General features: G+C 35.5%; 1 protein-coding gene across 1 annotated transcript in view; it reads left to right on the top strand.

Moving 5' to 3' along the window:
* The window catches only part of ADAMTS19 (ADAM metallopeptidase with thrombospondin type 1 motif 19), a gene marked incomplete at its 5' end in the record, with an annotated part of 115,100 nt that extends 93,342 nt beyond the window's left edge, over positions 1–21,758 (top strand). Inside the window, 7 exons of the mRNA XM_083352160.1 lie at positions 6,767–6,924; positions 8,488–8,641; positions 10,100–10,235; positions 11,860–12,064; positions 13,041–13,193; positions 19,716–19,893; positions 21,186–21,758. Coding sequence (XP_083208286.1) covers positions 6,767–6,924; positions 8,488–8,641; positions 10,100–10,235; positions 11,860–12,064; positions 13,041–13,193; positions 19,716–19,893; positions 21,186–21,337 — 1,136 coding nt within the window. The 3' untranslated portion in view covers positions 21,338–21,758. The remainder of the gene's footprint in view (positions 1–6,766; positions 6,925–8,487; positions 8,642–10,099; positions 10,236–11,859; positions 12,065–13,040; positions 13,194–19,715; positions 19,894–21,185) is intronic.
* Between the last annotated feature and the right edge of the window lie 1,961 nt (positions 21,759–23,719).

Raw genomic sequence — 23,719 nt, 5'->3', positions numbered from 1 at the left:
GGAAGTGTTGCCACATTTAGAAGCATAAAAGGAGAAATGGATATGCCATATATGAAGAATATGTAATATAAAAAAGAGAAAACAGATACAATAATTAAAACATATAAGCTCAATGCTAGCACGTGGATGGAATTTGCAGTATTTACACAATATCGCCACAATGTCATGCCAATCACAGAGGTGTCACCAGTAGCCAAATAATTTCTTCTCATATAATATATAATTCTAATATATATAATTTCATATGCCTGTAGTTTTCAAAACACATTTCCCTACAGTTATTTCCCTTGTACTTTTATACTCTAAATCACTTGCCACACAAGGCTGGTGATCTTTCTTATTTAACTACTATTTTCCTTTTCTCAGCTGGGTGCATTTTCTAGAATTTTTCATTTTTGCATCTGTGGGGAGATGCACCACTCTTTGGCTTCTTCCAATCAAAAGGTAGCTATATGGATTTCCTCTTTAGATTCATAACAGTGATAAATTTTAAATCCATGCAATATCAGCTAGTTGAACTGTTCTGAGCAGTGTTTTTTTTTCTAAAAAAAAAAGGTACCGGAACTCTCATCTTGGTGGCCACAGGAGGCGGGGGGTGGGGGGAGCATTGCTGCGGTCACGGGTGTGAGGGGTGTTGGTGGCGGGCTGCCCCCCAGGGCTGGAGCTGATGCGGCTGCTGCTGTGGGAGCAGCGGGGCCCGCTCTGTATGGCGGGCCTGCGGGCGGCGGAGGCGGTGCGGGCCACTTAGGCACGCAGGGTGAGGCGACGGTGGCACAGGTCCAGCACCAGGTAGGCCACCAGCCTGGCTGACACAGGGGAGCACAAGGAAGGAGTGCACATGGACTCTGCAGAACCCACCTCCCACTCCTTGTCCTCTCTTACTTACCTAGTTGAGATAGTGTAGTTGGGCAGCAGGGAGGGATGCAAAGTTCCTGCCAAATCGCCTTCGCTGAAGACAACTTGCCGGTGCAACATTTGCTGGCCAGGTCTTTTGGCACACTCAGCAGCAATTCCTATTGGCTTTCAAAAGCCAATAGGCTTTTGAAAGCCAATAGAGGGAGTAGCATAGCTTGTGCAAAAGCTTTCTTCTTTTTGTGCAAAAAAGGGTGCCGGAACGCCATTCTGAGTGTTCTATGAGAAAAAAAGCCCTGCTTTTATGTTTTAATCTTACGATTTTAAAAATATTGTAAGTTGCCCCAAGTTAAATATACATCAAACGATAATATGCTTCCCTACAAAGTCAATTCTTGCTCAATGACAGACCAAGAAAGGCAAGAGGAAAATCTAGAAGAGGTCTGTGCAACTTGTAGAAGGGAAAGGCCCACATTGATAAATTAAAAATCTTTGTGGTCTGCAAAGGAATGCTGGTGGGCTAATCAATGATTTGGTGACTAGAGGAACATCTACAGTGTTGGAGCTCATGGTCATGGTAAGCCGTGGAGGCACTAGGCAACATGACTTTCAGGGCAGTGGTGGTGATTTTATTACTTTTTTTTAAAAAAAAGTCTGTGCTTTGTCCAAGGGTACTTGGTAGGCTGCATGTACAGGCCTGGTCTAGAATTTATTTTGGAGCATTCAGCTATCTAGAGCAGGCATGTCAAACTCATTTTGTTTGAGGCAACTTCTTATAAAAGAATTGCCATTAATTTGTTTTAATAAAACAATTTAAATCAATTTTTCACTTGATTTCAAATTAAATGAATGATATTGGTTGACAACGAGATTTTTTTTTAGTACAATTGCCAAATGCAATAAACTGGTTTTAGGTATATGTGTGCACTAATTATTTCAACACCAATACATTTTAACAACATATTCCATTTGTAAATGAATGCAAATGCAAATTATACAATTTTTTGTGCAAAAATAAAACGAAATAACAGATTTAAGAGCTGTTATCATTAGTTATCCTTAGATAAAAAATAATTCCATCATCCAAAACTTTGTTATACTGTATTTAACGAACAGATGCTTTGGGATTAAAAAAAAAGACTAACTAAATTTGATTGTGTATCACCATGGCATTAAAACAAAATTCGAACAGTGTATGAAAAATAAAGGTTCCCTAAACGTCTGCTGGCTATATCTATACATTTTCCTTGATAGCATATCACATATAATTGAAGATTATAATTACCGGTAGTTGCGTGTGCACGTTCAGCAAGTGTGATGTATTTGTGCTGGCATTTCTAGGCCTCTTTCCAACCACATCCAGAAAATTTTGTAACAAACATTGGAATTCTTAAGGCCATGTTTGGTATTTCCCAGCAATCTGTTACTGGAAGGAAAAAACAATCCCTGCTGCGTTACTGATCCCAGAGAAGCATTTGCATGTATGCAGGTATCCTTAGGGTGCCATAGTTATGGATGAGAAATATTGGTTGCAAAGTTGGCATTTCTGGATGTAATACAGATATTTTGGACTTATTTTTCTTTCTTTGCATGTCTGATACTTTTAAAATGGCATATGCTACTGACTACACTTATGCACATATGTAACATCTTTTGCTCGGATACATGACCACCACTTTTCCAGAATGTGAAAAGTGAAAGATTGTGACTAAACAAAATTTTAATGTACAGATAATACTACTACCAGAAATTATTTTAGCCTTTTTAATAAATGTTGTTATTGATGTAAACCTCACCATGGAAAACATCATATATTGTTATGTATATACTAGATTAATTATTTAAAGACTGAAGTGCAACATAACTAGATTCTAAATAATCTATTTTTCAAAACACACAACAGTCCAAACAGTAAAAGTAAAGTCCAAATTAAGAACATTTGATTCTTAAGAATTGTTTAATTTAAAGTGGTTTAGTTGTAACAGAAGGTTAGATTCAAAATAGTTTTCAAGAGTCTGTACAAAAGATACTATTTTTTCTAGCATCAGCTAAATTAGACATATTACATTGAGAAAAATGTTTGATTTCATTTCAGAGATGTTAACAGAGGAAATAATTATTTTGTTATCTAATTTTACCTTCCAAAAGACAGAAGCAGATGAAAAATGTGAGGTTCTTTCCTGTTGGCTTTTCTTAATTAGCTGTTTTAGATTCTAAAAGTTTAGTTCCAAAAGAAGTAACCCTGTAAATAACTTTAATGTCCTCCTGTAGGGCAGGCTCTTTTATGACTCAAGGACTTCAACTCCCAGAATTCCTGGGCCAGCATGGCTCAGCTTGAAAACCTCTCCCTTTCCCCTCAGCATGGCTGGCTCAAGATTTCTGGGAGTTGAAGTCCATGAGTCATAAAAAAGGGCCAAGATTGCCTAGCCCTGCAATATTTATTTTATTTTTTTATTTTTATTACATTTATATCCCACCCTTCTCCGAAGACTCAGCGCGGCTTACAAGCTTAGCAGTAGCCTTCATTCTATGTATATGCCTGCTTATTAGGGCTTTCACACACACCCCAAGCGGCATTATTACAAAGTCAGCTTATTGCCCCCAACAATCTGGGTCCTCATTTTACCTACCTCGGGAGGATGGAAGGCTGAGTCAACCTTGAGCCTGGTGGGATGCGAACCTGCACTAATTGCAGGCAGCTGGTGTTACTTAAGGAGGCATCAGCCCACTGCTCCACCAAGGCTCTTAGTAGGCTTTTAGACGGAGCTTTTTTTTTTTTTTTTGCAAAAAACAAAAGGTGCCAGAACACTGTTCTGAGCGTTCTATGAGAAAAAAAGCCCTGGTTCTGAGTATTAACTATTCTGAGTAGTAATTGGCTATCATAAAGGCTATCTTAACTTGGGCCATGTCATACAAGATGACTCACTGAAAAAGTCAGTCATGCTGGGAGGGATCAGCAGAAAATGGAGAAAGGATCGCCCTAGTACCTGTTGGCTGGATGCGGATAACATCAGGATGACCATGGCGGATCTGAAGGAAGTGGTACAAGACAGAGGGTCATGAAGAATGCTGATACATAGAGTGGCCGAGGGTTGGACATGATTGAATGATTAACGATGTGTTAATTGGACTTCTACAGACTTGTCCCAAGTAAACTTTTTACTAAGACTTATCCAGGAAGCGTTTTGTGGATAAGACATTCATACTCCTGGACTTGAATTCTTCTTTGTTAGGGAACTCTATATTAAAAAGGCCAATGTAAAAATCCAAATAGTCACTTGAATACAAATATTATTTAGTTCAGCTTTTGAATGAGTTGTGTAAATGAGATACATAGGCCTGGTGGATAATTTTTAACTAGAAAAGGATAAAGCACTTCAACTTATTTATTATTTATTTACAAAATGTCCTGACACTCCAATGCAGGATTCTGTACATACTGTAAATCATATAATATGAAATGCCACAATTATTAAGACATTATGTAGAAATTACCATAAAAATTTCTAAAAGAATCTAACACTGGATGTAAGAACAAGAGCACCCTCAAGCACAGGAAACCATATGTTATGTAGAACATTATTATATCATAAATAGTAATGGGGTGGAGGCATCTTAATTTGGGAGAGACAAGATATTATATAACATAGGGATAGCCACTGAGAAGTCCTGCTTTCATACTCTACCCTCTTCCCCCTCATGGGTGAGAATTTCAACATGCCTGCTCAACCTACATGCACAGGGTAGGCAGATTCCAGTTAGAAAGGACTCATGCCATAAAGGGCTTTATAAGTCGTAATCAGAATTTTTAATTTTACACAGAAAGTTATTGGTTGCTCACAGTGTAAGTTTTGCCCACCGTAAAAAAACAAGCTGTCACCCTCCAACAATTGGACCGCAGCCTTTGGAATCGACTGCAGTTTCCAATTAGGCTTTAAGACAGCCTAAATAGAATATATTGCAGTAGTCAAACATGACTCAATGAAGGCATTATTACTGTACAAAGGCACGTTGCTTTAAAGAAAGCTGCAACTGACATACCAACAGACTGTTTTGACTCATAACCTCCACATGAGGTTACTAGTTCTTACATACTTTAAAAAAAAAGTGTTTTTCTCAGCATGACATGTTGCAACTGGAATCCTTGTCTGGGAATGGCAGTTGCAATACATCTAGGCAGCAAAAAGCAGATGGCATGTAGAGATTTTCTTATCCTGTGCTTTGGCTTCCATCACATAGTTTGGGGAAGATAGCTCCTTTGTCTTCTCTGGTGTAGTAGGCTTTCTTTTACCTTCATTTGTTTTGTGTGTGTGTGTGTGTGTGTGTGTGTGTGTGTGTTTGTAGTTGCTACATGCAGTGGTACTTGAGATAACAGCCATAAATTAGGAAGGCAATATTGTGTACTGTGTATTGAGTACATATTGTGGATAGCTTAAAAAAGCAGAAATCAGATTATGATAATAACTAGAAATAGAATGATGGTATAGCATATTGTGGAAAAGTTCACATTTTCTTGAGAGATCATATTCACACCTTTAGGTAGTATCTGATTTTCCAATTATGTTTCTTTGAAAATAGCAGAATATTACATGATAAATGTATTACTTAAATGTGTTCTGTCTTGGGCAGAGGGTATTTCTCCACTAACAATTGTACTAGAAGTCATCAACAAGTTTGATGATATTATGGTTTCCACTGTATTCCAGTGTGGGCCTTTTCACTTTTATTTTATTAAATAAAATGTCATGACAGTAAAAGAGAAAAGCTTTTTAGCACTGCTGCATTATTGAATACTGCAAATATTACAGAACATTTCACACTATTTGTATTTTTTCCCCCTGTCCTTTGGTGGCCAAAATGATTCTTGGATAATTTAATTGTATTTTTGATGGTGTTATTGCCATTGTTTCCTATAGAAACTATAGTTTCCTATAGAAACTATCAAAATTCACATTACAGGAAGAACAGTGAAAGACTATGAATCAGTACTGACAGTTCCTAGTAATCTATATAAGTTGACATTAAATGTGTGGCTTGATTAAGCTGTAGAAAGGAAATAGCCAAAAAGCATTATTTCTGGCAGGATAGATCAAAGACAGGATAGGTTTCATTTCAAAAGTCAGTTACAAATATCCAGAATATATGCAAATCTATAGGAAGTTTTAAGTCGAGAGTTTGCTTTATGTTATGTATTTGCAAACAATTGTCATCAATAGATTACATAGTCAAAGTAAATTATTAATTTCTTTTATAAGCACTCAGATCCCACAAGCCATTCATCAAAGTGTTTGTGTGTTGTGTGTATGTGTGTGTGTGTGTGTGTGTGTGAGTGTGAGGGAGAGAGAGAGAGAGAGAGAGAGAGAGAGAGAAGGACGAAAAGAAGAAAGGAAGTTCAAGTTAGTAAATAGAAAACTACTTTGACTCTCATATCCCAGCAGTCTAAACCAGCATGGTCAGTAGTAAGATTATGGGATTTCTAATTCTAGAAAATTTGGAACCAACTTTCTTATCGCAGTTCTGTTCCATCCATAGAATTTTTAAGCTGTAAGAACAATGGTACAGTATGAATATCATATTTAAAGTACTATAATGTTACATATATATTCTTCTATTGTATCACCGTGTTTTAAAGTAAATGATTTCCAATTAATAATTTGGAGTATCCATATTATAGTGGTAGACTAATTATTATAGGCTTTTCATATAGTGATATCTGTATTAAATGTTAAGAGAATTCTGAAAGTACATATAACTTGTTATTCAGCAGAAGTACAGCTGTTTTCTTACTGGAATTTTATTATTATGTTTATTAATCTTAACTTGTTTTGATTTTTTATAAGATGGCTCTTTTAGCATAATAATCCGGTCTGACATGAAACACACTCTTTTGTACTGTTTTCTAATGTGTCCTCAGCACTTCGAGATGCCAGCAAACAGTCTATTAATAGTGATTGGAAGATAGAACATTCTGGAACATTCAACATTGCTGGTACCACTGTCCATTATGTTAGGAGAGGTCTGTGGGAAAAAATTTCTGCCAAAGGTCCAACTACATCACCTTTACATTTATTGGTATAGTAGCATGGATAATTATTTAAATGTATTCTACGCTACAGGGTGAAATGTTTATATATAGTTATTGTTTTGCAAGCAGTATGGTAACCAACTTAGAATAACATAAGAACACAAAACAAGTTATGCCAGATCAGACAACAGGCTCATTTAGTCCAACACATTATGGTTCATATCAAGAAAGTGGCCAGCTATTTCCGAATGGGAATCTGCAACATAACACGATCCCATTAGTAACACATATCAGTATTAGAAGACCTACATTCTTCAGGACTGAAGATAGGGTTTGGCATCATTCTCTGTGAAAAGTATTTCCTTGATTAGGTAATTTCTCAAGAATGTATATATTCTAAAAATCTAGGAGAAAAGGGGATGTATACATAATACAAACAATATGCTAAAGATAAATTAAACTATACTTAAAATTATTAAAATACTGGATCTTTAATTTCTCCATAATCTCAAATGTGCTCAAACTCTTGAAGTGCTAACTCTGATTACTATTCAGAATATATGGGAAAGTTGTAGTTGTGCTCGGAGCATGGATATGTGAAAGTGCAGAACATCAAATTTTTAATTCATTTCAGTGGAAAGAACCAGTATAAACAAATAAGCTTTTATAAGTGAATGCAAATCAACACACCGAGATAGTTTTGTATTTGTACTTATGTATACATACATGAAGTATATGGAACAATCATGAATAGGATAATGGAGACAACAAAAATAAAGTCTGGCTTTGTTGAGTAGACTAATTATAGATCTACAATTGCAGGTAATCTTAATTTACAACCACAATTGAGCCCAAAATTTCCATTGCTAAGCAAGACAGTGATTAAGTGACCATTGGCCCATTTTACAACTATATTTACCATAGTTAAGTGAATCACTGCAGTTGTTAAATTAGTAAAATAGTTGTTAAGTGAACCTGGCTTTCCCATTGACTTTGCTTGTCAGAAAGTCACAAAAGGTGATCACATGACCCTGGGACATTGAAACTTTCATAAATATAAGTCAGTTGCCAAGCATCTGAGTTTTGATCATCTGACCATAGGAATGCTGCAACAATTGTGTGAAAAATGGTCACAAGTCACTTTTTTCAGTGCTATTGTAACTTCATTCAGAAAACGAATAGTTGTAAGTCAAGGATTACTTGTACCAGAATTCCTAGCTAACACAATTGTTGGATGGCTGGCAGAATTCTCAGGGTATGCTGACAGATTTTTCCTTCCTTCCTTCCTTCCTTCCTTCCTTCCTTCCTTCCTTCCTTCCTTCCTTCCTTCCTCCCTCCCTCCCTCCCTCCCTCCCTCCCTCCCTTCCTTCCTTCCTTCCTTCCTTCCTTCCTTCCTTCCTTCCTTCCTTCCTTCCTTCCTATAAATGAAGTCTCTTATATTGATTGACACCAGACTTATTTTGCCTGCTGGAAGATAGTTTTAACTCTGAATGTTGGGCATTTATTATGGAATTTCTGTATGATTTTCTGTAGACTGATGTTTCTTTTTTATCATGTCTGCATTTTTGTCATATCTAGACATACAAATATTAATTACTTATGTGTTACAGGTCCTGCTTTTTCAAGATCAGAATTATGGACTACATTATGAATATACTATTCCTTTAGATCCAGTTAACGAGAATCAGAGCACAAAGGTATCGGAGCCTCTATTTATGTGGACCCACTCAGGTTGGGAAGACTGTAATGCTGTATGTGGAGGAGGTAATGATTATACATTTGTGGGTATAGCTACATATGTATTGATGTAATTTGATGCTGCTTCCATTATATTAATTTTGTCATTAGGGCTACTAAGTCAGCCCAATTGCAGTGAAAAAGCAGAATTGTTCAAAATATTTATATAAGTGGGGTAAGATACAAAGACTAATACCTTTAACATAGAAAAAGTCAAACTTGGTTTTGTTTTGTTCTGGTAAACCTCTGGCAAAATGAAAAGGGATTCCAATTGGCCCTTCAATGTATGTTCATAAATGTTATTCACATAGAACATGAAATGATCTGTCTGATAGGACAATGAGTAAAAAACACCCCGTTCCTTTCCAGGTAATATAGGGAATGGTTGCTGGAATTGGGTTATGTGTAGTTTAATGAAGAGAAGGGTGAGGGGTGACATGATAGCAGTGTTCCAATACCTCAGGGGCTGCCACAAAGAAGAGGGAGTCAAGCTATTCTCCAAAGCACCTGAAAGCAGGACAAGAAGCAACGGATGGAAACTAGTCAAGGAGAGAAGCAACCTAGAACTAAGGAGAAACTTCCTGACAGTTAGAACAATTAACCAGTGGAACAACCTGCCTCCAGAGGTGGTGAATGCTCCAACACTGGAGGTTTTTAAGAAGAGACTGGACAGCCATTTGCCTGAAATGGTATAGGGTTTCCTGCCTGAGCAGGCGGTTGGACTAGATGACCTCCAAGATCCCTTCCAACTTCTTCTTCTTCTTCTTCTTCTTCTTCTTCTTCTTCTTCTTCTTCTTCTTCTTCTTCTTATTATTATTATTATTATTATTATTATTATTATTATTATTATTATTATTATATCAGCTGATCACAGTGATTCTGTTTTAGTGTGATCACAATGCTGTGAAGTTTTCTTGCCATAATTATTTTGCTTTTTTCAGAACACCGTAACTGCTTTCAATCATTTTGGCAAACTACTGTTTGTCAAAAGATTTTAAAATTTCCATTGCCGCATTGAATGTGCTATTCTAGACTTATTCTAGGTGTTTCTAATATCTGCAATAGAACCCTTAACACTTTCTTTAATAAAGTACATCGTTGCACAGATAAATATTTAACAAAAGTATTCCTTTAGGTTTAAAATTTTGACTAATATAAAACTTCTTGTTCCTATCTGTTAGAAAACTAGATTTTTTTCATTTCTGGGTTTGTTTGTTTGTTTTGCAAAGTTTTAATGTAATATTTTAAAAACTATCTTAAAACTTTTATCTAAAAATATGAAATCCTCGCTAATTTATTTTATCAGTTTCAGGATGGAATTTGATATTTATCCCCAAGTGAAAATAAGAGTGAAAACATTAGATTTTTTTCCAAGTATAAATGGCTATCATATTTATTAATATTTCAGTAATTTTGAATAATTTTATTCAATGATAAAAACTGTTGTCATCAAAGCTCTGCAAACTTTGTTTCCCTTTTTACCAGGTGAAAGAAAGACAACAGTATCCTGCACAAAAATTATGAATAAGCATATTAGTTTTGTGGATAGCAAGAAATGCAAACATTTAACAAAACCTGAACCACAAATTCGAAAGTGCAATGAGCAGCCATGCCATACAAGGTGAGTCTGAGACCCAAAATTCAGATTCATATAATGGACACTGAAATGGAATGAGAGGCTGTCCCTTGGGAAGTAACTCATAGTTGTGGGATATTCTCTTTGACATTGAATGGATAATGGATGCCTCTGTCTAAAAAATTAAGCAAGGAAGTGATACATAGGAAGCGAAAATGGGGAGGGGCTACTTGTAACATGTAAATTTCCAACCATAATTATCAGATCTTGACTATTAATTCTTCTTTCTTTTTATGGAACAAAAAGTACTAGATATTATATATATATTATATATTATATATTTGGTTATGTATATTATAACTTCAAGAATGATCATCTTATTTCCAAAAGGATGCAGTTAATCAGTTAAACTATATATTTATAATAGTGATAATTAACAAAATAGATACACTAAGATTTTTAAAGCAATTTGTTTCAGTTTCAACTTCTCCACTGTTCTTTTATCAAAAGAAAACATAATGTAGATTGTGAGAAATATAATTAGATAATTCAAATTATCTGCATCAGGAGAACAAAAAGATTAATAGTAATCAGTGATGGTTAACACAATACTAAATTGGAGTTATTACCAGAGATAATGCTTGTGTGTTTATGTTGGATAGCTTTGTAGATTTTGGAAAAGTTAGCAAATCACAAATAATTAAACAGAATGTTAGGAATGGTGCTAGGTTAAGATAATAGAAATAGAAGCCTGTATCCCATGTATCAAATCAAATAGCAGATAAAAGTATTTTTAGGTGGATGAACAGGCAAGGAGGAGATTAAATATCATATTCTAAATTTTAAATTTCCTCCTGATACTATTTGCATTTTCAAAGTACTGCTTAAATGCAAACATGTATCCTTTCATGACATATAGTTTCTGGTATTGTTTACACTACTGAAACTCTCACATATTTCATTAATATTTCCCTCAAGGTAGGTTGGTGTGGGATTTTTTTAGACTTAAAGTGCAATTTTATAGTAATAATAATAAATCATTTCTATAACACATGAAATATCACTATACTTTGGCTTAAATTTGGCAGAAATAGTATTGTATAAAACATTCAGTGCCAAGAAATCAAACGAAGAAGATTGTCATTTCATACGTTAAAGGACTGTTATATTAGTGGTGCTCAACAAGGATCTACAAAAAATTGAATTAACCAAGATCAATTAGAATGCATTTTAAAATCAGGCAGAACTAGAAAATATTTTGAAGATTATTTTGGCTTGAAAATCTAGTTTAGGGGTGTCAAACTCAGTTTCATTGAGGGCCTCATCAGCATTGCGGTTGCCCTCAAGGGGACGGGTGGGTATGGCCAGGGTGGGCGTGGCTAGAGTAGGTGTGGCCTACTGGGTGGGCATGGCTAGCTCTACATCGTTCACATCAAGGGTGCCTATGGGGCCTGGGCAGGAGTGGGACAGATCTGAGTGTCTCTGACAGAAGGAGGGTCTCTGGGCTAGGGCCAAGGCAGTGGGGTCCATTCCCTCACTGTTTCCAGGATGGCTTCGTGGGACACATGAAACCACTTTGTGGGCCGGATCCGGCCCCCGGGCCTTGTGTTTGACATGTCTGATCTAGTTAAATGCCAATTCATGATTCCCCCCCTTTTTTTTTCTTTAGGTGGATGATGACTGAGTGGACTTCATGCTCAAGGACATGTGGGAAAGGGACACAGAATAGGCAGGTAGCCTGTACTCAGCAACTGAGAAATGGAACCCTGATCAGAGCCCGAGAGAGAGACTGTCTTGGCCCTAAGCCTACTTCAACACAGCGCTGTGAAGGCCAGGACTGCATGACAGTGTGGGAAGCTGGCGTGTGGTCAGAGGTGCAGTATAAAGACGGATTATTTATTTACGTATGGTATTTCTAAGCTATCGCTCATAGACAGTTGTCATAAACTTAAGAAATCATTTATTTCTATTGGTTCTAGTGTATTGGAATAAAACAGTGTTCTATACCAAGATAAAATATAACAAAATAATTAAAATGTCAGGGCAGGAGACCCCTCCAGATTTTGATCCTGCTCTCTCTGACATGCACAATGCCATTTGGAAATCAAGAATGGGACAGTCCTGGAGGCAGAGGGCTTTTGAATTAATCGATACTCTGACCTATTTGGGTTGCATCAAATCCAGACATTGAAAACCACCAGTCATTCCATCAATGGGCCCAGGCTTGATGATCTACAACTGGGTTTCATCAGCCTATTGATCATACCATATCTAAATTTATGGTTTATTTATCCCAGAGTTTTTGTGTAAATGTTATTAAGAATAGATGTCAGGCCCAGCCCAAGAATCACAGAACAATCCTGTCAAAGTTCAGCTCTTTATTTGTCCACATCATGTAGACCAAATCATTCTAGATTAAAAACTAACCTTAGCAGGTACAGTATACTCTAGAAGATTCTAGAGAATGGCCATCCTAAATCCCTTTCTCACCAGAATCTATTCTGCTCGTGTAGGATTAGAATAACTGTAGTGAAGATTGGGAATATTCCCAGCTCCTAACCTTTGCAAGAGGCTCCAAAGGATAAGTGGTCAGCTAAGAAGCATGAGATATTTACTCCCTCGTTCACATATTTATTTATTTGCTTTATTTAAGTGCCTGAAACCAGCCAATGTCTAGGTGACTTACAGAAACTTTTGTCAGAAACTATGTGCTAAGAACAGGATAGAAATCAGGACTGTGTGTCAGTTTTACAATGCTGGTTTTGGGTGATATAAAACTCTGGGAGTTGCAGCTCCAACAGGTTGGGGATGCTGGTGAAAGCTCTGAAGCATGTTTCCATCTTCCTACAGTGCTCTGTAAAATGTGGCAAAGGCATACGGCATCGGACTGTAAGGTGCACCAACCCTCGGAAGAAATGTGTTTTGTCCACAAGGCCCAGAGAATCAGAAGATTGTGAAGATTATTCCAAATGTTATGTCTGGAGAATGGGAGACTGGTCAAAGGTACAAAATGTTTTTTAATGAAATTATCAGTACTAGACTTTGCCAAATACCATGAAATGTATTTTTAGTGAAGGAGAAAGCCTGAATAAAGAAAATGAGAAAAAAACATAAGATTATAATACTGATGTATTCTGATTTAGCCATGAAAACAAATTTAAATGTACTGTATACAGTATATTAGAGTTATGAATGTCCTTCAGAAGGCATTTGAAAACATGGAAGAACTATTAAATTAGCTTTTTTCAAATAGTTAAATCAGCTGCATCTTTTTTCCAACCTTGTGTAGCTGCTTCAGGAACCCGACATACGAAGGATTTGCACAGGCCTAGCATAGATTCATTCTTTACTGATTATTGTTGGTATAAACTTTCTGTTATTTCGCCATTGTGTTTTTCAACTCTTTAGTTGTCAGCTTGTTTGTTCATACCTTGTGTGTCTATGATTTCAGTGGACTGGAACAGGATAGTCACAGAATCACAATTACAGAATTAGAAAAAAAACTGAGTGTGGCAAAACATTATGGGGAATATGTTTTTATGTTGCCAGACCTTGGAGAAAAATTACTAAAGAAATAAACTAATCTTTGTGTGTTCAGATGGGGAAACACCAATCCTTAGAACATACAACCCAGACCAATATGAGTCTTATATATAGAAAAGCATAGAATAATATGAATTTTACACAGTCAAAATATGTGGTGGAGTAATGGAGAACCTATAAAACAATTCTGAGTGGCAGGAGACTATAAACACTACTCCCTGTTCTCTGTCAGTGCTGACAGAAAATTTACCAGTCCCTACGACTTTAGTTGAATAGAAATGACAATTGCACAGCTCTTCTCTAGATCTGATAGTTAATTCTTTAACATACACATAGTCTTGTACAGCTACCGTAAATGGGACAAGCAACTCGGTCATTAAGTAAATCTGTTGCTAAATGAAACCATGACTGTGGTTATGATCTTACTTCCCTCCTTTACAAACCTGTGAAGGTGGTAGATGCGAGGATTGATCTACTGTTGTAACTAATCGCTAAATGAGGCAGTCATTAAATGAGGGCTACCTGTATGGGTACAAGCATATAACTCAGACCTCAAGTTCATTTCACGGTGTGTTGCAAACCACAAAAAGAAAACAACCATGGTGATTTTATTGTTAAGTTCTAATATTTGCAGTTGTTCTGGACACAATTGCAAAAGATTTAAAAAATTAATTTCAGCACTGTTCTGGCTACCCCTGAATGTTAAAAATGGTTTCTAGATTCATATCCCTGAAATAGGTTCCAAATACCCAAAGGTTATCTTGGAACAGCTTTTATATTTAGTAATATTTTATAGCTGTATAAGTACATCTGGTTGTATAATAGGTTTCAAGTCCTGGTTTGTATCCCAGGCTCTCTAAAGGCTAGCCAATATTGCATGTGTTTCATTTTACAAAGTATTCTGTGATATTTTTTTCCAAAAAAGACAATGACTGATGGTAATAATTGTATTCTGGCATAACGATCTAAGTGGAAATTATATTGTACGTAATTAGTGTAGACTTGTTTTCAGTCTTACAGAAAATCTTATTAATAAATGCTGTTCATGTCAATTGGGAAACAAGTATAAAAGCAGCTTCTTGCCTATAAAAATCAGATTTTCATTGCCTCAGTTGTATTTAGTTTCCTTTTGCAAAATAAGCCTCAAATTATATGTAAAATAGTATTTTTTACTTTGAAAAATAAAAAAAAGTTTTAGTTAAATTTCCAAGTTGTGGACTTGGAAATTTAAATACTTATCAAAAGTATTTGTAGAGATTCAGAAAAATGATAATGGGGATTCAGAAAGCGCATGTGGCAGAGACTAGATGAGAGTGGGGATTGTTAGCTTCCTGTTAGAAGAAAGAAACAGTGTTAACGAGTCATATGTATTATGCATTCATGTAATGTAGAAAAATCCTTCTCCCTAGTCTGATTTGCAGTGAATAATAACAGTTGGTTATCCTGCTTAATAAGTTTTAGAAGCCTGGACAAACTAAATGTGCTTTTAAAATCTATTCTGCTGCATAAAGCAGGTTCTTTTCTTGTTTATGTTTAAGATATATCAATAATCTATAACTTTTAAGGTCCTGATCTAGTTGAGTTCAGGAGATTGCTGGTGGTCTCCAACATGCCTCCCCCCCATGTTCTCTGTGTTTTGGAATAGGGGATTTGTAGTTTTTAACTAAAGCAATCATTTGTTCTTGGAACAAATTGTTCAAACCTCTGTTGTTAACAGTGGTACAGATTTTCACTCTCAATTGAAGCTTTTTATGAAGATCAGTTGAAGCAGTAGGTGTGAGCTTAAATGGACTCCAGAAGATGGTAGAGGACAGGAAGGCCTGGAGGAACATTGTCCATGGGGTCGCGATGGGTCGGACACGACTTCACAGCTAACAACAACAACAACAATGAAGATCAGCAGTGATTGTAGCTGAAGAAGACAGTTTAAATGCTATTCTTTGGCAGGGAAAGCTGCTTCCCTAATTTTTCCAGAGACCTGCTGGAAGAAACTATGACATTACATAATGTCCTCAGCTTTTAATCCAAGCCAGGAGTGTCAAACTACTGGCCTGTGCCCACCCCGAAGCCACGCCCACCCCATTGCCAGCAATGCAAAAACAGTCACAATATGTCATGACAAGTCACGTGACGTGGAAAGTTTGACACCCATGATCTAAACATTTTGTACTTGTTCCAAATTATAGTCTTTGGAAAATTCAGCAAAGAAGGAATCTCAAGTAACATTTCATATTATCTCCATGTGATTAGTAGTAAATAAAAACTGAAATAGGTTATATTGCTTTTGCAAGAACACACCAAAACCTGCATGTTTTTCTATCATCACCTTCTTTGTGGAATATTTTTTTTGGTATTCTTTGACAAAAATACTCTGCTTGTATTGTTGCTTAGATAGGTTTTTAAAACATTTAATGCTGCATGTAGAGGTGCAGAGTAAAAATGTTTGTGTTTATTGGTGACTTCCGGTTTGCCATTTTGGCCGCTGTGGCCGCTGGAAGGCGAGCTCCATCTTCCGCGTTCAGTTTCACTCCTCTGGGGGACCCTGGAAAGGGTCGAGAGTTGCCCTGTAGGGGTGATAAGCAAGGAGGGAACCCCCACTTGATCGCAGGAGGGAGGTAGCCCTTCCACTTGATCAAGGGCAGCCCTCCAAACCAGTGGGTGAAAGACTATCCTTAGAAATATGGCTCATCAGTAGACTGCAGATAGCCAAAGTCAAACTTACCACCAGGCACTTCTAAAGCAGCGCGGATGAGACTGGCTGAAATCTGAACCTCTCTTCAATCCTAAGAATTTTCTTTTCCTGTAAAAGCTGCCCAAAGTATCTTCCCCCCTATGAGAAGAGAGGGAAGGGAACTTCTATCCCACCCTCTAAGAATAGTGGCGACTGACTATCCAGGGGAGTTAAAACACTGAAAGAATAACCTGGATTTATATGCTTCTAAAATTTGGGGACCAAAAGATTTCTTATCTTTACTGAAGTCTTTGGTTTTTATTTATGAAAAAGAAATAAAATTGGAAAAAGGATTATTAAAAAATTTGGACTTAAAAAACTTTAAACTGCATTGATGACATCTTGTGGCCAAGTTTGATATTACAACTTGTTATTGTCTAAAAGGAGACTTGGCTTGAAGCCCAGACCATAAATAAGACTTTTTCAGCCTTGACAAATATAAGCTGTGAGAAGCTCAGCTGTGTTCTATACTCAATTATAAAATTATTTTCATTCTCTGACTTTAAAGCCCTCAATTTAATACACCATTAAGAGAATATGGATGAAGACCAGGAACAGATTCTTTTTACGTTGAAAGCAATACATGAAACCATTCTTTCAGCTTGTTATGAAATAAGAAAAAAGAACAAGATGTCAGCCTAGATATATGAACCCAAATTTTGGCTATAATTAAAGAATCAACTATGCAGAAGATAACAGAAGAAGTGGAAAAATTGAATACTATGACAGAAGATTCAACTGACCAACAAATACAGTCAATGGAAAATCCAGAAAAGGGACTGACAACACTGAAAATGGAAAAGACTTTCTATATAAACCAAAAGAAACTTGAGGAGCAAGAAGAAGAACAGACCAAAGGGAAGACAAACATATCAGGACAACTATGGGGATTTGGAATAATAGAGAGACTATTCGCTACTCCTTCAAAAAAAATGGCAACTGGATGGTCTCTTTTATTTCAAATAATATATAAAACAACAGAGGGAGATCTATTTGATGACTTAAAAGCACTGACATGGAAGGTGAACTGGCAAAGGAAGAAACTCAGAATAAGGCTGAAGAAAATTGGGGTTTTGATTTATTAGAGAGGATCTTATATTACTAATTAAAATAGAATATACTCAAATAGATAAGATGTGTATTTTGAATACTAGATTTTGTTATGAATTGAGATAAAGAAAACTTTGGTCACTTAAAACTTGGAAGTATAAATATTAAAAGTTAAATTTGAATATTGATGGGAAATTAAAAATTGGAGAAAACAAAAAAATAAAATATTGATTGTCTAAAGATTGAATGTAAAAGTAATTAAGATATGTATAAGCTAAAAATATTGATAAATGTAATAATGTTTTTACTTAGTTGATATAAGAATTATATTAGCTTAAATATGAGACAGTAGATATTAAGGGTAAAAGAGAGGAAATATTTGATGTTGAAATAAGGGAAATTTTGGTCATTAAATTTAAGATTTGGAAATTAGTTGAAAATAAGGATGTTATACTGTATTATTAACTAGATAGTGTAAGATGGTGGGAAATGGAATATATTAAAAAAGATAAGATGTGTATCTTGAATATTAGACTTTGTTATGAATTGAGATAAAGTAAACTTTGGTTACCTAAAACTTGGAAATTATAAATGTCAAATGTTAAATTTAAATATTGATGGGAAACTAAAAATTGAGAAACTAACAAAAGGACATTGATTGTCTATAAAGACTGAATGTTAAAGCAACTACTAGGATATGTATAAGCTAAAAAATATTGATAAATGTAACAATGCTATTTTTATTTAATTGATATAATAACTGTATTAGTTCAAATATGAGGCAGTAGATATTAAGGGAAAAAGAGAGGAAGTATTTGATGTGGTAGCTTGAGATTTGTACTAAAGATTTTTATATGTTACTGAATTATCAATTAACCCAGCCACCATGTTGCTTTTTAAATATTGAAATGTAAAATTAGAAAATTAATAAAATATTACAAAAAATGTTGTGTTTAATAGATCTTTTCCCAGCCCAGATAGGATAACCCTGGCTGGAACCATTTTCCAGTCCAGATAAGGTAACCTTGTCTATATAATTTTTATTTGCTAATCAAGAACAGTTAAAAGCAATTCACATTATGAGGTATATGGTTTTTATATGTGACAATGTATTCAGAGGGCAAACAGAATTTAAAATGATTTAATGAAACCACATGTGACCTACTTAAAATGTACTGCAAAGAAAGGTATGTTTAGGCGCAAGGCATGTTACAAAAATGTACTTGTTTGTACCAAATTCTTTTAAGCTGGCAACTTGTCTTGCTGTTGACACCAACTGAAAAGGCTTGATATTTACAAGAGAGAAGAAAATTGATGAAAAGCCACACAGAATTCTCCTGAGGATTCTATATAAGCAATAAACCTGCAGATTGCCACCATATTATATGGACCAGAGTGGCTGATACAGTTTTTCATAAAATAATTTAATTTAGTCTGTTTGTGTAATGTACAATGATGATTTTCTATCTGGATTTTATGGTGTAATAATGCCATAGTGTCGAAGTTCACACTGGATTTAGTAAGGTTTTGTTCCATTAAATCTTGCTTTCCCAATCTAAAATTGGTCCTCTGTAAATTTTTAGGGGATCCCACTTGCTGATCAGTCCTTCTTCCTTGATAGTGAGCCTTTGGAATATGAAGGTTTTGGCACTGAAAATTTTATTTTGACATTGAAGTGACTTGCAACTGAGTGAATAAATGTCAACTGCAATTCTGTGGGTGCTCTTCCAGAATTTGTACTTCTGTCACCAAAGAAAAAATGTGAATTGATATGCCATTTTTTATGTATATCATGCCAGCAATGGGGGAAAAGCTCCGATACATCACGCGACATCACGTGACATCGCGAGTTTGACATGTCTGATGTACACCTTTGCATAAAATTGTGTTTGGGGAAATACATCTATGACTTCCAAAGTGATAAAACAGGATCATTCCTGTTTCAAATTGTTAAGCCACAACTTCATTCAACTTAGGTGTTCCACATTCCACTTTATATTTACTTATTCCATCCACGATGAAATAGCAACCATGATACTGTGCCCGATATAATAGAGATCATGTTATTTTTCTGATTGTTTTATATCTGTTCTTAATAATATAATTGTCATTTCTTAATATCTAGATGAGGTAGATTTAGTTTTTTGGGCAAAAGCCCCACACATTTTTCCTTACGTAAGTGTATATTATATTCTTTGAAGTGTTCTATCACCTGTGGAAAAGGAATGCAGTCACGGGTCATCCAGTGTATGCACAAGATCACAGGAAGGCATGGCAGTGAATGTTTCTCCTCTGAAAAGCCTGCAGCCTACAGACCTTGCCACCTGCAGCCCTGCAATGAAAAAATTAATGTGAACACAATTACATCACCTAGATTGGGTAAGTGACTGCAAAGGTCATATGAAGATGCCTATTCTGGTCTTGTCCTGCCATTTTCAAGTTATGTTTATCCAGCTCCTAAGATCAAAATTCTGGCTTCTTTTTACCTCAATTGTGAAAGCAGCATTAGGTCTATGTTCCAGATAACCCATCCGACTATATTGATCTCCAATATAGTCTCTGTGTCGTAAGCATACTATATGCGAACTATTTGAGAATTATAAATGTACCATATATGGAATCATCCTTATAACAGTCTAGATTTAAGAGGCTCCTATATTGCTCTCTCCTCAATCTAGTAGGTGATAGGTACTTTTGGATTCAGAAGCAAAACCCACATACAGTAAGTAAGAGTGTTAAGGAATATTTATTTATACTGGGTGGCAATGAGACCATCACAAGGTTTTTAGTTGAAAATAAGAACTATTCATCCTCCTCTATACATATGTCTCATGCAAAAGACAAGACAAAAGAGAGTATAAGCTTTTACTAACATAAATACTTGCTTAATTTTGTATTCTGTACTCAACAGTTACATGGAAATGTAAATTCTGCGTACTGTGCACCTAAGGGAAAGAGATACCGGTATATACCACTATCCAATTCTTCTTTGCCAATCTTATGGTGAAACCACTATCATTTCAGTTCCTTAGATGGGTGATAATATACAAATATTCTAATAGAGACTTCTCAAAAATGGTCATCTGTTTTTTGCAGCAAACGTTTAGAAGCTAGTCTAGATGGTGTTAAGTGATACTGAACCCTAATAATTTGCTTAAAAGTTTAGCCTTTGTTTCTACATTTCTAAAACTGTTTTTATATTTTAGTTGTATTTCATTCTTAGCTTCTTGTTTCATAACATCTTATCAAGTACATTTAAAAAAGATAAATAAATGGCATTTTTTGTCCAGTTTGTAAGGGCTACCTACTTTGCATATGACAGATCTCTTGGGATCTTGCATGCTATGAAACAAAGCAATAATTTCCCATCTCAGTTCTGGAACTAGATATTTTTGGAAAATAAAAAACAGCTATAGCCCAATGTTGTGTTCAGAAATGTGCCCACCTGCCCAGGAAAACAAGGCTAATAACTAAGGCAGCTAAAACATCAGAGAGCAGGATGTTATGAACACATCCTTATCTATTTTATTTAAATGATTTTATTGATCTATATGTTTTTTGTAATTAGGCATGCTTACCATAACAGCTATTTTCTGAAAATGCTCATAATATTCTCTTAAAATTTCAAATGAGAGCCATAGTGATATCTGTGGTTCTGTTTTATTTCTCAGCTGCCTTAACATTCAAGTGTCTTGGAGACCAATGGACTGTATATTGCAGAGTGATACGAGAGAAGAACCTGTGTCAGGACATGAGATGGTATCAACGTTGCTGTGAAACATGCAGGGACTTTTATGCACAGAAGATGCAGCAGAGGAGTTGACCCGTAGCAGGCAGGCTCGTGGGCTCTCAGCTTTTCACAATCACATTATTTATAAATTCACACACATTTCCTCAAACCAAATATATCAGATTACATATAATTTAATCAAAGTAATTTATTTTTTTGCCTGCGCAGACATTTAAAAAAAATGGTTAAATAGCTTTTGTTTGGGTTTTATGATCAGAGTTTCCATAATTAAATTTTATATGAATTATTTTGGATACATTTATGAGACTTTTTCTAAAAAATACTATTTTAAATGTTTATATTCAACAAGGTAAGCAACTATTTTGGCATCCTTGCTATTCAAAAGAGAAGTAGTACAGTACTACAGATAGATGAGTTTGCTAGTCTTGTTCACTTGAAATCAAAGGCACTTAAGCCTACTAAACTGCTTACTGCATTGGATAATAAACTATCATACTACCCTGAATTTATTTTCTATTTAGATGAATAGTTTTTTCTGTACTGTATATGGAAATGAAGTCATCTTTATTTTTATTTTGTTTATATTTTGGTGCTCAGAGTCAGATTGACTCCAGAAATTTTGCAGCAGGTTTTGGAACTCCATTCATACTTTGTAAAGGGCCTTATATAACATAAACTGTTCTTGGAAATGTATTTATGTAGCAAGTGTAACACTTGACTCAGCACATCCATGAATATAGCCAGTTTCCTAGGCTACATTTTCATTGTTGTTCCATCAAAATAATCACAAGAGTCAATTCTAGGAAGTTGTGGGTAATTTTCATCAACCCTCTGTATCATTTTATATATTTTCTGTATGGAATGTACTCTGGAAATTGTTGGAACACCTTAAGTTGGCAAGAGCTGTGTGTGCCCTTAGAAACGTACTACAGGAAATTATCTACTGTAATTTATAAATCTTTATATCAAAATTAGACAAACATGGCAAAGTAGGCATTTTAATCATGTGAACATATACTTGAACACAAGTATTGAAGCAGTTAAACACTGTAAAGATTTACACTGAATCTCTGTTGCACTCCTTTATGTAATGTAGAAAAACACCTTTATGAACCTTGGAACATCTTTTGAAAGAAGTCTGTGCTGTTTTAACATGTCATTTGCTTTTAAGTATACCAAGCAAAAGGCCGGTGACTAACTTGCAAAGTTCACATGTAATTTTTGGGAAATTTCTTTTACCAATGGGAGGATCCGAATGCTTACGATGAATCAGGCTACATTTTCAGGTTTTTTTTATAAAAACTTATAAGATACTTCTGTGATAAATTGTTTCATTAAAAAAAAGTTATTAAAAATATACTTTTACAATTTTGTGAAATGTGAAGAAAACACTTTCCTTATGAAATTTTGTACATGAATCACTTGATTTTTATATTTTCAATAAATATAATTTGAGATGTATAAATATATATATTTATAAATTCCATTTATATACCTTTTCTTATTCCTTAACATCTGTTTTCTATTCATAATAAAATCAGGACAGGGAGGGGGGGAAAAGCAGACACTAAACAGCAGAAGCTGCCTTACTTTGAGTTATACTAGTGGTTCAGACACAGAATTAATTCCAGAATTGACTGGAAATAATTACCGAAGAACTATAGATAATTTTACTTTGCAACCATGTGTATGTAAGGTCTTTCTCTATTATTGTGTTAAAGTACTATTCACTGATCTTTAAATGAACTAAAAACTAAGCAGCATGAAATTTGCTGCCTCCGTTGCCGATAAATACCCTGCCTATATTGCATCTCTCATGAGTCAAACCCAGCAGTGCTGTCCTGGTTATGGGTGTGCAGCACCTGATACACAAAACAATTGTTGATTCTTCTAGTTACCCTTTTTCTCCCTCTTAGCCATGTCACTACCTGATAAGAAAATCAAAATTTCCAAATCACAACACTACCACAAAAATGGGGCAGATCTGATTGTAGGACTTTGATATCTTTAGATTATTTCCCTTCTCCTTGCACCCCATTCTGTAATAGACCAAATTGAATAAAACAAACACAAAGCTATCGAAGTCATGAAAGGAGCTGAGTTACACGATCCACTTTCTTTCATATACTGTAGGTAACATATGGCAACTTCTAGATTCCTTCATGTTCTGTTTAGGGCTTCATTTTGGAACAACCGAGGTTGGTCTCTTCATTTCAGTATTGTACTGCTTCAGGCTATTATGCAATTTCATGCCCTCCCCCCTACCATTCCCAAGTAATTTTCTTCATGTTTCATGCACTGCTATGTATGGTTCTAGGAAAACAGTGTCAGGATGGTAGCTGCAACACTGCCTGGGGACCAGAGGCAAAAAAATTGTATGCCCACATCAGTCTGAATTTGGTAATAAATGCATCGAGCCCATCTCCCGACTTCAATTCTGACTTATTGGATGGC

This window comes from Vipera ursinii, assembly GCF_947247035.1.
Source record: "Vipera ursinii genome assembly, chromosome: 2".
In the NCBI taxonomy this organism is placed as follows: domain Eukaryota; kingdom Metazoa; phylum Chordata; class Lepidosauria; order Squamata; family Viperidae; genus Vipera; species Vipera ursinii.
The sequence above is the reverse complement of the archived record's forward strand: the minus strand, read 5'-3'. Positions and strand labels throughout refer to the sequence as shown.